The 14618-nt window shown below is 40.8% G+C and overlaps 1 protein-coding gene across 3 annotated transcripts in view; it reads right to left on the reverse strand.

The window, feature by feature from the left end:
• DOCK10 (dedicator of cytokinesis 10) overlaps positions 1 to 14618 on the reverse strand; it is a 305174-nt gene that overhangs the window by 163088 nt on the left and 127468 nt on the right. For all 3 annotated transcript variants that reach the window (XM_055573609.1, XM_055573608.1, XM_055573607.1), the window contains exon 2: positions 11773 to 11892. In XM_055573609.1, coding sequence (XP_055429584.1) covers positions 11773 to 11892 — 120 coding nt within the window. The remainder of the gene's footprint in view (positions 1 to 11772; positions 11893 to 14618) is intronic.

The following is a 14618-nucleotide window of genomic DNA, read 5'->3' on the forward strand; positions in this document are numbered from 1 at the left end:
TTACAGGCGGACAACATAGTGATTCACAATTTTTAAAGGTTATATTCCATGAATAGTTCCTACACAATACTGGCTATATTCCCTGTATTGTATTATATATCCTTGTAGCTTATTTTATACATAACAGTCTGTACCTCTTCATCCCTTATCCCCATCTTGCTCATTTTTAATTTCTTTCATGTGTCTCTGTTGAAGCAAAAATAAATTGATCAAATAAAAAGAAAAGTATACAGAGTCATATTTGTTAAGGGTATTAACATGGCTACAAAGAATTTCTTTTCTGAGAATTAGATGCTTTCAGACCACTACAAATTGCCTTGGCCACAACAGACTTCCTGTTCTCTTTTATAAACCCTCTGGTCGACAATTAGTAGAGCTCAATAGCATGAGACGGAGCTGAGACTCAACTGGCGCTCAGCCAAGCTCCTCTTCTGGTGGTAGAGTCTTATAAGGGGCCTATTGTCCAGAGATTAGGCATTTGGAAGTAAAAACTGTCCTTTTATTTATGAAACAAGACATGCGGGCCTGTGTGTGTAGTTTCAGGTCCATGACATTCAGACACCCTCCACTGCGGCCCTGACACGCTCCGGTTCCTTCTACTCTGTAGCGGGTCGTCTCTGTGGCTTCGCCACAGCCACCATTCTGCTGGGGACCGCAGAAGTCGTCATTCCAAGCACACAGCGGCCATTTCTCAATCGGCCAAAGGCCACTGTCAAGAGTCTAAAAAAGAAGTTGCTTTTCCTATCTTGGAGTTGAGCAAAGATTCTTCTGACAGCATTGTTGATCCCAGCTGCTCAAAAACAGTGGACAAAAATGATGGTGTTTAGAGTAACCCATAAGTGGAGCTTGAGAAGTCAACAGTCCCCTCAATAAGGACTATTAACTAACACTTCACGTCAATTCCAACCTAAGCATGTGTTTTAAAGTAGTCTTCACCTAAATTTCTCAAATTAAAACACTGATACTGCTTTTTATCCTAGGAGAGCAGACATTTAACACTACATCTGTTGCTGGAAATACAGTTTTACCCCATTCAGAAGAGTATTGTGATTTTAATATTTTTTTTTAATAGGTGAGCATTTCACATTAATACTTTCAATGTGCTTTCAGGGAAAGGTCCTTCTTGCTTTGCTAAAGTTAAATTGTATGGGAAATGCACAAATGGTGAGCAGTTGCCCATAACTGGACCCTCGTCATCAAATAACCAGGTCAAGCCTGGTGACTCATCCACCATAGTATTTAAGTATATAATTAGGGAACTTTGGAAATCTGTTTCAAAATCTTTTTACTCTTGGACAAGCAAACCACTGAGCAAGTCACTTCCTTTTTTCTGTGCTTCATTTTCTAGGCTCCAAAATGTGTCTCACTTCCTCCAAGGAAGTAAGGACAAAACATTTTATGTATGGAAAACTCTGAGTATTAATAGATCACAGTGTTCCAACAATAGAAAGATAGTATTGCATCGGGGTCTGCCCTCAGCAAGGACTCAGAGGCTGTGGTCTGAGCTCACTCGCCAGGAAGCATAGGGGAACAGCCTGATCCCTGTGAGGCCTGCAGACAAGGATTCATGGGGGAGCAAACAGAAGCAAGACACAAGACAATCCCCCACAGCCAACTCGCCATGGCATCATTTCCAATGGCTGCTCACACTTCTCCTTCATTCTGGGCTCATGCCTACACATGACTTGCCCATTTTCCTTCTCCTTTCATAAATCTTCTTTTTACCTTGTTCTTTCCTAATCTCAGGCTTGATATAGATATCAGTTCTTCTGAAAATTCTCTCTAATTCATCCATCATGCATCTTCTCTTCTTTGAACTATATCATTTACTGTCTGTATCACCCATGAAGTCTGCAGCTAAACTATAGAATATTTTAGACTCATAAGCTTTGCTAGTGATTAACTCAGCCAGTCATTTCACATGTGTGGTTTTGTTTGTTTGTAAGCAAGCCACATTAAATCCCCTTTGGCAATAAAATATTACTACAAATGAAATGTACTGCCATGCTCTTTATTGTGGCTCTGGTATATTGTTATTCTTTTTAAAGAATGATGTACCTGAATGCAGACATGTGTTTTTATGATTTTCTGGTATCCTATCTCTGACCACCTACATCACACCTATCTTAACACCTCAAAACATCCTTATCTTTAAAATAGCAGTGTTATTGAAATATAACTGATTTGCCATAAAATTCACCCTTTCAAAATGAACTCAGTAGTTTTAAGTCTATGCATGGATTATGCAATCATCATCACTACTTAATTTTAGAACATTTTAATCACCTCCAAAAGAAATTCCATATCTACTAGAAGTTACTCCCTTTCTCCCTTCTACCCAGCCCTAGGCAACTGTAACCAGCTTTCTGTCTCTAAGGATTCTCCTACTGTGGACATTTCATGTGGATGAAATCATACCACGGGTATTCTTTTGGGACTGGCCTCTTTTGCTTAGCATAATGTTTTCAAGGTTCACCCACATGTATCAGTACTTCATTTCTTTTTATGGCTGAATACTGGTCCATTGTATGGATATACCACACTGTTTATCCACTTCATTTGATGGACGTTTGGGTTGTTTTCAAGGTTCACTCATGTTATAACATGTATCAGTACTCTATTCCTTTTTATGGCTGAATAATATTCCACTGTATAGACATACCACACTTTGTTTATCCACTCTTCAGTTGATGAACATTTGGGTTGCTTCCACTTTGGATTATGAATAATACTGCTATGAATATTCCTACAAAAGTCTTTATATGGACATATATTCCTAGTACAATCAAGTCCAGAGCAGTCTCATTTTCACATATCCTTTACTGAATTGAAGTAAGCCCTCTAGAACCCCTTCTCTGCAATACTACAATGGTACCACTCACTGTGGGATTCAGGGGGTTAATATTTCTCCCAAATCATGCACCTTATTTTTATAAGAAGCAGCTGGCTCAGAGCACGCTGTTTCGACAGAAACTCTAGTAGCAAAAATCAAGGTGCTTATGCTTGATTTCTGTCGTCATAGTTACTCTTTATCTTTGAACAAGAGCCTTTCCAAATCTCAGCTTCCTTAGCTTGTAAATGAGAGGAATATTCTAACTCAGAATAATCTAGTTTGACAAAGACTCTTACTTAGCTTTTAAATTTCATGGTTTTAAATTTTAAATTCACTTTTAAAACAGTGTTCTTGCATGAACACCAAGAGCCATTTAAAGTCTGATTTCAGGCTAAGAAACCAAGGATTAAAAAGAGGTTGACATTCCTATAAAATGTTAGGCTGTGTCTCAGTAAGAGACGAAAGAGGAAGAAAATAAACACTCATAGCTTTTCTGCTTTTCCATTTAAGACATATTAAGGTCTGTATTTCTGCTTCCTCTGACAAAATGACCCATGTGGTTGAGCATGGAAGTCCCCACATACCAGGCTGCTTTTTATAGCTAAAAACATTCTATGAAAGAACAAATGTTAAATCACAACTGACTAAGTTCTGCTAATAAATCATAAAAAATGCAGGATGTATTTGTCAGCCCTGAGACTCTAATTCTGAACTACTGATATGAAGAAAGGATTTGAGAAGATCATGTCAACTCTCTCAACAGGCTATTTTGGAGTGTAATGTAAACCTACGAGTTTGAGAATGCCACTGACCAGTGCTGAAAGTCTAACCTTTCAAGCTGGCTTCTTGGTCATGTTGGTGTCCTTGCTGTCTACAACAGAGCTCACAGAAAACTGGGTCAGGAAACTGACGAAACAGCAGTGTGGCTGGGGTGGGCAGGATGGAAATACAGGTGATAGGGTGGCCTTTCCACAGCATCGGTATTGCTTTCGAACCCCTGAACTTTCTTCTTTAAGGTTTTTACATCTCCTAGAAATGATGCCACTTCAGGCTTTCTGTATCTTTCGCTCAGAAAGAAACTCATTTCTGGCTTTCTCACTTTTTTGTTCTGCTTTTTTGTATCAGCCTCTCCTTCAATGGAATCACTCCACAATATGATTCAGTGTGTCCTTGAAACTGTTCTTTAGCTCTTGTTTTTTTCCCCTACTCTCCTTGCCTATTTGTGAAGCCACAATTTGGTGACTAAGTTCTTCATTTTTTGGTCTTCAGTTTCTATCACTACCAGTTTCAAAAAGAAAGACGAGAAAAACAAGAGTAGCAAACACAATTATTGAAGGAATATGTGTTTTTGAAATGAATGAGTTAAACACATCAAGAAACCATTATGATGCAAGCACTGCAGAAGATCACACTGCCTGCTTCCAGCACCCGCACACCAGAGGAAGTACTTCTACCTCATGGGCCAAGAAAGAGGAAAATACTTCTACTTTGGTTTCTTAATCTAGAAGACGATGTTAATTCAATGTTCAACAATCTTTACTGAATGCCCATGAGCCAGATGCTGTGTTGGGTATTTAAAATACAGATATGAATGGATTTCTCCCTTGCCTAGTAACAGAAAGCTAGTGAATAAGTACACGGTGTTACAGGGAGGAAATCAGCCTTTGTTGATGGCGGCTAAGTGCTGGTCACTGCACGGAATGAGCCTCTGGGGAAGAGGATTATGATCTTAGTGCAGTTTTTTTTAAGGTTAAGATGTGTCAAAGACGAAAGTAGCATATTAGTGATCTCAACAAAGTCAATGACTTCATTCTCTTTATTCTCAAATTTCATTTCAGAATGGCCTTTTTGGTTCCTAAAAGCACTCAGAATTATATTCTAAAACAATAACCTAAGAGATTTCCCTGGCAAATCTGGTGGTTAACACTCTTTGCTTCCAATGCAGGGGACGCGAGTTCAATTCCTGGTCAGGGAATTAAGCTCCCATATGCCACATGGCACAGCCAAAAATAAATAAATAAAAAATTAAAAATCTACATGTGTCTGAAAGATAATTCATGAAATAAATTATTCGTTTTCTCTTTGCTTGGTGCCAAGTGCCATTCCAGTTGCTGGGGGCCTCGCCATGATCAAGACAGGGACATTCCTGCTTGAGGTTTTACTCTTTGATGGTGAGAAACATGTGACAGGAGTGAAAAAGCAAATTGAGATATTTCTAGGCACTGGTAAGTGTTATAAAGAGAAGCAAACAGGGGATGTGAGTGACACAGGGTGGGAGTGGGGTGATGTAGGTTGGAAATCAAGGATGGTTCTTTGAAGAGGTAGCGTTTGAACTGAATCATGAATGAAAGATAGGAAGTCCCTGTGCAGGGTGCATAAAGGCCCCACAGAGCAGGTGGACTTGGCAGGTTCAGTGAGCACAAAGAATGCTAGGTGACTGAGGGAAACAGGACTGGAAGATAAGTACTCGGCAACATCAGAAGTCAGATGAGAAGTTGGATTTGACTCTAAAGGCGATGGGAAACCACTGGAAAGTTTTAACTAGTAGTGCAGCATAGCTGTTGTTGCTATTCAGTTGCTAAGTTGTGTCTGACTCTTTGTGACCCCATGGACTGCAGCACACCAGGTTTCCCTGTCCTTCCTTATCTCCCAGAGTTTGCTCAAACTCATGTCCATTGAGTTGGTGGTGGTGCCCTCCAATCATTTCAGCCTCTGTCCCCACCTTCTCCTTTTGTGTTTATTCTTTCCCAGCATCAGGGTCTTTTCCAATGACTCAGCTCTTCACATCAGGTAGCCAAAGTATTAGAGCTTCAGCTTCAGCACCAATCCTTCCAATGACTATTCAGGGTTGATTTCCTTTAGGGCTGACCGGTTTGATTTCCTTGCTGGTCAAGGGATTGCCAAGACTCTTCCCCAGCAGCACAATTCCAAAGCATCAATTCTTCAGTACTCAGTCTTTTTCATGGTCTAATTCTCAGATGCATACATGATTACTGGAAAAACCATAGCTTTGACTACAGACTTTTGTCAGCAAAGTGATGTCTTTGCTTTTTAATATCCTGTCCTGCTTTGTCATATCTTTTCTTCCAAAGAGAAAAGTGAAAGTGTTAGTCACTCAGTTGTGTCTGACTCTTTGTGATCCCATGGACTATAGCCCACCAGTCTTCTCTGTTCATGGAATTCTCCAGGCAAGAATATTGGAGTGGATTGTCATTTCTTTCTCCAGGGGATCTTCCTGATCCAGGGATTGAACCTGAGTCTTCTGTATTGCAGGTAGATTCTTTACCATCTGAGCCACTAGGGAAGAGGAGGCGTCTTTTAATTTCAAGGCTGCAGTCACCATCCACAGTGATTCTGACACCCAAGAAAATAAAAGCTGTCACTGTTTCCACTTCTTCCCCATGTATTTGCCATCAAGTGATGGGAACGCTGCCATGATCTTTGTTTTCTGAAAGTTGAGTTGTTTTTTGTTTTTTGTTTTTTTTTTTAATTTTATTTTATTTTTTAAACTTTACATAATTGTATTAGTTTTGCCAAATATCAAAATGAATCCACCACAGGTATACATGTGTTCCCCATCCTGAACCCTCCTCCCTCCTCCCTCCCCATTCCATCCCTCTGGGTCGTCCCAGTGCACCAGCCCCAAGCATCCAGTATCGTGCATCGAACCTAGACTGGCGACTCGTTTCATACATGATATTTTACATGTTTCAATGCCATTCTCCCAAATCTTCCCACCCTCTCCCTCTCTCTCAGAGTCCATAAGACTGTTCTATACATCAGTGTCTCTTTTGCTGTCTCGTACCACAGCTTTCTTATCCATTCATCTGCTGATGGACATCTAGGTTGCTTCCATGTCCTGAAAGTTGAGTTTTAAGCCAACTTTTTTGCTTTCTTCCTTCATCAAGAGACTTTTTAGTTCCTCTTCTCTTTTTGCCATTAGAGTGGCATCATTTGCATATCTAAGGTTGTGGATCTTTCACCTGGAAATCTTGATGCCAGCTTGTGAGTCATTCAGGCCAGCATTTCACATGATGTACTCTGCATATAAGTTAAATAAGCAGGGTGACAATATACAGCCTTGACATACTCCTTTCTCAATTTTGAACCAGTCCACTGTTCCATGTCCATGGCATTATCTGATTGTATTTCCGAAGCTTCCTTTGAATAAATCAAAGCAAGGCAAAGAAGGATGCAGGAAGACCAGTCAAAGGCTATATGTGGGGATACAAATGAAAAAGGATGATAATGGCTTGGGCCAGCAGTGTACATGGAATACTGCCCTGGTAAAAAATTATCTCCTTTAAGGGGTATCGAGGACCAGATCAAGCCCTTGTCTCTTGTTATTTCTTCACCATGAGCATTCTTAATCGACTTTAGTTTTCATCCATATTAGGGCACACACTGCTTAAACATGGGGCTTTTGTTTTTCTTGTCAGTCTCTCTTGTCTAGGAAGTGCTATTCTATATTCAGCGCCTCGTGGGTCCTGAATAAATATTGATTAAACAAACCAAGTGATGAATCATGTCTGCTACAGTGTGGGTGCTTGGTAACGTGGAAACACAGAAGTGAGCTGGATTCTTCCAGCCATAAGGCACAACCAGAAAGGACATTTGGAAGGAGAGTGGGGAGCTTGGGACTGCTTGCCCTCCTTTCATTCTGAGAAGCCACCTGGGAAGCCCAGAGAATCCTTACCCATCACTCAAGGATGGGCCTGGGAAATGATACCCTAGCCAGGTAAATGGAAGCCTTGCTGTTGCTGAGCAACACCTCTGAATGTGATGCAGACTGTGGATGGAGCACACAGTGGCAGAGGGCATTTAAGGAAGGGTTTTACACAGAATCCGCCTGCCATTCAGGAGACCCTGGTTTGATTCCTGGGTCAGCAAGATTCCCTGGAAAAGGGATAGGCTACCCACTTCAGTGTTCTTGGGCTTCCCCTGTGGCTCAGCTGGTGAAGAATCTGCCTGCAATGTGGGACACCTGGGTTAGATCCCTGGGTTGGGAAGATCCCCTGGAGAAGGGAAAGGCTACCCACTCCAGTATTCTGGCCTGGAGAATTCCATGGACAGTCCATGGAGTAGCAAAGAGTTGGATACGACTAAGCGACTTTAACTTTTCACTTTACACAGAAGGAGAGGAGAAAACCCCTAAAACAAATGAGGTTGTAATGTATAGTGGGTTTTCCCAAACTTCTTCTGTAAAGGGTCAGATAGTAAATCCCTTAGGGCCCTCTCTCTCTGTTGCAATTACTGCTCGTACTTGTGGATAGTCATGTCTGACTCTTGCAATCCCATGAACTGTAGCCCACCTGGTTCCTCTGTCCATGGGATTTTACAGGCAAGAATATAGGAGTGGGTTGCCAGTTCCTCCTCTGGGGAATCCCCCAGACCCAGGGATCAAACCTGCGTCTCCTGCATTGGCAGGTGGATTCTTTACCACTGAGCCGCCTGGGCTGTACCTCTGTTGTAACTCTGCAGCCATATCATGAAAGCAGCCACTGACAACAGGTGAATGAAAAGGGGTCACTGGGTTCAAATAAAACTTTATGGATACCCAAATATAAATTTCATATAATTTTCATGGATTATAAAATATTCTTTTCTCCCCTTCAACTATTTAACAAAAGTCTCTGAAGAAAATAAAATAGGGTGCTGTTTTAAAAAAACATGAAAACCATTCTTAGTTATGAGACATGCAAATTTAGGTGACAGGCCACCCATGAACCATAGTTTTTCAACCCCTACTTTGTAGAGTAGGACCGAGAGAAAACAATTCATCTGAATATTGTTCAAAAGCCGGCAACTTGATGTAATAATATTCAACACTATCCTTTTGTTTGTCAAAACACTGCTTCATGCAAATGAAAATTTAGCTGTTTGTCTAATATGATATTTTCTGATAAGAGCGTGGCATCCAATGTCTCTTGAGCACCTGCTAATTGTAAGCTATGCTCCCGTTTGCACTCCCAGCTTCATCTACACCCGCTATGTGTTTTCCCTGCACAGATCAGATGAGCTTCTAATGACATACACCAGGTCATGTGTTGCCCTTCTTGAAACACTCCAGTGACCTGCCACTTGCCTTTCGGATAAAACGCAAATGTCTTACCTTGTCTTTGCTTGACCTCAACTCTGACCACTGTCTGGTCCACCCATACCGCTCTTCAATCTCAGATCTCTCCAGGGCCTTTGCAGCAACTTCCTGCAGCCTGAAACCCTCCTTCCTTTCTCAGCTTTTAGCAGGGCTGGTCCTCCTTGGGAATTCAGACCTCAGCTCAAATGTCAGCTTGTCAGAGGTGCCCTTGAGCATCCAGTCTAGCTTAGTTCTTCCCCTCATTATTTCTATTATTTGGCCCTGTTCATTCTTCACAGAACTCTTGTCTTTATCCAAATTATCTTGCTAATTAATTTATTTACTGTTCTTCTTTTTTTTTTTTTGCCTGATTCCTTCTACCAGAAGGCAAGCTTCATTAAAACAAGGTAATTTCTGCCTAATCACTGCTATTTTCCCATTCTGAGATTAATATCTAGCATTTGGTATTAGAGTTTGTAATTTGTTGAATGAATAAAGGAAGGACATTTCATGAGAGTGATAGAGTGTTCCATTCAGAACTGTGCTAGTATTTCACCCCAGTTGGGACTGAGGGTGACTGTGTATGACAGGGTAGGCGGGTTTGGTAAGGGAGGAAAAGCATGGATTTGAGAAATTGGTGAGTACCGGATTTTGGAAAATGCCTTGCAAAACACTTCATTTGGAAGGCAATGGGGGTGGTCATAGAAGGGTCTTTAGCAAGTACAAGATGAAAGAACTGTGTATTTATTGAAATGTTTACCTCAGGAAAATAACAAAGTATGTTATGATATCCTTTGTTTACAGCATTAAGGATAGTGAAGGATGTAATCATATCAGCCTTTGTTTAAATGAATGTGGAAAGATGCCAAAAAATGAATTTAAATTAATGAAATGTTACATTGCATCTATATGCCTCTGTGCTTATTCGCTTTGTTGTGTTTAACTCTTTGTGACTCCATGGACTGTAACCTGCCAGGTACCTCTGTCCATGGGGATTCTCCATGCAAGATACTGGAGTAGGTTGCCATGCCCTCCTCCAGGGGATCTTCTCAACCCAGGGATCAAATCCAGGTCTCCCACATTGCAGGCAGATTCTTTACCATCTGAGCCACCAGGGAAGCCCAAGAATACTGGAGTGAGTGGCCTATTCCTTTGCCAGGGATCTTCCTGACCCAGGAATCGAACTGGGGTCTCCTGCATTGCAGGCAGATTCTTTTCCAGCTGAGTTACCAGGGAAGCCCACATGCCTCTACTCTCTTTTTCAAAATATATATTTTATATCATTTATTTTGGCGTCACAGTATGGCATGTGGGATCTTAGTTCCCAGACTAGGGATTGAACCCATGCCACCTGCAGTGAAAGCACAAAGTTTTAACCACAGGACCGCCATGGAAGTCCCTCTACTCTCTTCTTGAGTTGGGGGAACTTGGAGTAGCTTTTGACATATTTCTGAATAACAGAGCTAGAAGAAAAGGGGCTCCCAGGGTCAATGTTTTGTATATGCTGTTTGACAAAAAGAGACTGTTCATCAAGGTTTACCTTTGGTCTGAAAGAAAAGGAGGATGTGGAATTAAAAAACGAAACTTGGTTCAACTTTGTGCTAGCAGTTCAGGCCCCGTGGCCTGATCTGACCACAGAAATGAGATTTCTGCCCAAGATAAGTCTCTCTTAAATGTGTCAAATGCTCAAGTGAGAAACATTTAAGAGTCCAAAAAACAGATTGGAAGAGTTTCTTTTTATTGCCTACAGATTTCTCCCATTACTTTACTCCTTTACTCCCATTACTCCTTTCTCCCATTACTCTTGGTACTTGGAACAGAAAATTGTTGACTTCCAGTTATCTACTTTTTAATTAATCCATGGATAAATGTGAAAAAAATGAACCTTTAGAAGCCAGAAGCCAGATTTGTCCCAAAGACACAAGAAGGAATGGGGGTTTGAGGTTGCATGAGGAAGTGTCAGCCCTGGGGCCCCAGCAACTTGTCAGAGGCTTCCAGGGACAATGGCTGTTTGTCAAGGTTACCTTGAAGTTGCCTTTTCATCTACTTTAAGATGATCGGGTTTGTAATGCTTAAGACTACTTTTAGGAAAAAAAAAAGAAACATTGCTATCTGACCATTGAGATCTCTGTTATATAGATATTCACTAATAATTTAAACACGTTTTAGATGATCAGAGATGGAATGTTTGGGTCACTTGGGTGCTCATCATCCATAATTTTACTGTGTGTGTTTCCAAAATGAATCTCCTTTTTATTCATTCACTCCACTACCCTCTGTGTGCCTGTGAGCATTGTCCTTAACGAGACATGTCTCAGATTACAAACCCTTCCATGAAGATACACTGCCTCCCTTTCCTTGTCCACAACACTCAACAAAGGACAACCAAGATTAAGGGTGAATTTTTTAAAGAATTGTATCTTTTGTGCCAGGAGATTCCCACCTCTGCTACTGGCTGGTTTCAGTTGCTTAGAAGCTTTCAATTACAAATGGCCTAAGGGAGAAAGTGCTCTGTGAGGCCAGGTAAGTGGTGAGAAACCCAGATATTGGCAAGGACACAAGTACTACTTGGAGCCAGGCAGCACCCCATGCCCCTCCCATCCCAAGTGGCCACTGTATCACTGAGCCTCCAATCTTCCAACATTAGAAGGCCCTTGGGCACTTTCTATCATCAGATATGATGATAGTGACATTACTATGATGATGATAGTTCCCTCTGTGATGATGGTGATACAGGATGATCACGGGAAGAGGGCTGAGCTCCCCAAGTCTATAAGGAAAGACAGTGACCCAATTTGGGAGGATCTTATATCACCCTGTGGGGCCCTTCTGTACTTGGACGGCTTGAAAAGACAACACTTACTGAAAAGTCGTCACTGGGGAAGAACAGGAGATCTCGAAGGGGATCATTCTGATAGGTCTTTTCAAGTTCTTCAATGACAGTTTCATAATCCAAAGGCTCGAGAAGCCGAGGCTTTTCTTGCTGTAGACAAAGAAAATATCACATTAACCACTGACATGTAAAATCTCGCTTCTTCTCAACATCTGGTTGGAGTTCATTTCTTAGAACCATCAAAGCTTTGACACTGTGCAGTCCTTCCAGGGGAGTCAGGGAGACTCCAGGCATCTGGAGCAAAGCCACAGAAGTATTATTTCCAGATCTGAAATAATATGAGATCTTGATATACCTGACATCTCACTCAGTAATGTAACCTGTTGGCACCGAGCCCCTCATGCACATGGTTTTCAGCCCTGTCACATCCCTGGAGTAGACAGTTGTGTAAACTTGATCTTTGTCAATGTGAAGAAAGGCCTTCTGCTTACTTGCTCTAGTATTATGATTATCATCATCATTTTTGGTGGGTTAGAGACTTCCTTGAGAGGTCTACTTGGGTCTATTTCAAAACACTGTCTCCTTGCTAGCAATCAAAGTATTACAGACTGTCTTAGTTGTCACTGAAACATGGATCCTATGTCAGGATTAATTGCTTGGCTCTAAGCCTCTTTGCTGATATAGACAGAAGTTGGGTAATTCTCTAATAAAATTGAACAACACAATTATTATGGATACAGTGTGGTGAAAATGGAGAAGAGTCTGAAAAAAATAGCCAGATAATCTCATCACATTATAGTCCTGAAGTCAAAGGAAAAGCACTTCCCTCAGACAAGCTGCCCAAGAGATAAATGCCAGTGGGAGGAAGGTGGTTGTTTCATTCTATGGCCGATGTGTTTATCCCAAACAGAACTCACAAAGTGAGAAACTTGGAGTCCAAAATAAAGAATAAAACATTACAGAAGACCAAGGACACAGTTTGAGTTCCCTTAGCCCTTGGATGAAGCATTCATACAAACTAAATAAAAAGAGATGATTGGATTATTTGGGGGCTCCTGGAAGCTAGTGTGGTTGCCAAAATATGCATGCTACAGTGGTCTCATCAGTTCAGTTAAGTCACTGAGTGATGTCCGACTCTTTGTGACCCCATGGACCGTATGCCAGGCCTCCCTGTCTATCACCAACTCCCGGAGCCTGCTCAAACTCACGTCCATGGAGTCAGTGATGCCATCCAACCATCTCATCCTCTGTTGCCCCCTTTTCCTCAAAAATGAGAAAAAAATTTGTTTCATTGGCCATGTCAATGACATCAATAGACCCTTTCCCATCAACCCCACGCCTCCCTACTCTGCAAAGCCACAGATTTAGCTTCAACTTCTAGAGCCTTCTTTGGAAGATCTGTGCTGGTAAAGCTCCAGAAACTGTTACTGATATTTTAATAATTGCTAATGAGCTCCTCAAAGTAGCGGTCAATGTTTTTTCCAAATACAAACAAAACAAAATGTACCACAGTGGACCAACAACAAGGATTTCTATGTGCTTTCTGCATTAAAGTCAAACCAACCCCATTCTACAGTGCTTAAGTAAACTGAGGACTATGAAAAATGAGTACTCACACTGGAAGGGCCCTTCAATTAAGATTGCTGATCTAGCAAATGAAAATACAGAACTCTGTGTGGAGCTGGGAGAAAAGAAGAAATTTAGTTGCCTGACATAATCTATTTAGTGAAAGAATTTTAAAGAAGATACAGAGATACTATGGTATGATGGGTGATTTTTTAAAAAAAAGTCCTTGTTGCATATTTCCCCTGCCTTTTGATACGAGTATTCTATTTTAGACTTATTTTAAGTTCCAATTGCCTATTTTCCCAGGAAATTAATTCCAAGGAGCAGAGATTGATAGCTCAAGAGGCAAATGTAGGCTCCAGATGTTGCTTTTGGCTCACTTATTATATTTTTAGTTTGCTTTGAGTGTCTTTGAGTAGTGGTATATCATTACAGGTCAGCAATAGTCCTCAATAACCTATCGCCTCTTACCCTACAATGTCACATGTTTTTTTAACTTTTTATTTTATATTGGAGTATATTTGATTAACAATGTCGTGTTAGTTTCAAGTGTACAGCAAAGTGATTCAGTTAGGTTGTTACATAAAGTTGAGCAGAATTCCCTGTGCTATAAGTAGGATCTCAAGGGTTATCTGTTTTAAACATAGCAGTGTGTATATGTCAATTCCAAACTCCCTAATTATCCCTACCACTCTCCTCTTCCCTGCTGTTAATCATAAGTACTCTAAGCCTTTGAGTCTATATCTGTTTTGTAACTAAGTTCATTTGTATCATAATGTCAGGTTTACATTGCCAGCTGCCCCAATAAGCCTTCAAGTTTGAAACACCTGGCTTATTCTGGAACTTCTTCCCTTTTCCCCCAATAATGTGTTTGTGTAGGAAATGTAGCAAGTAAAACAGAATGCATTATAGAAGAGTTAGGGTGTCTTATCTCTGCCATCAACTTGGTTGGTTACATCCTGTTTCCTCACTTTCTTCAGCTCAAGTGTCTCATGTCCTTCCACCAACAGCTCAGGATATGACTACTTACACTTTCTCTTTTCTCTCCCTTTTTCACACCAGTATGAATAGGAGTGTGAGAGTATGGTTTGGTGCACATGGCAATTTATTGGTTAAGGCAAATGACATAAGGATGTTCTAGAAGGTCTTCTATAATCTTCTCACTATCCATCTAATTTTATCTCCCATTAGTCAAAAATTCGAGCATTAATAAACAACCCCATGTCAAGGATATCTTTCAAAGAAGATAATCTTTTTATCTATCATTTAATTATACTAGGGTCCAAACTCTATCCAAAATTAATCCCACA

The sequence above is a fragment of the Bubalus kerabau genome, chromosome 3, assembly GCF_029407905.1.
Source record: "Bubalus kerabau isolate K-KA32 ecotype Philippines breed swamp buffalo chromosome 3, PCC_UOA_SB_1v2, whole genome shotgun sequence".
Lineage (NCBI taxonomy): Eukaryota > Metazoa > Chordata > Mammalia > Artiodactyla > Bovidae > Bubalus > Bubalus kerabau.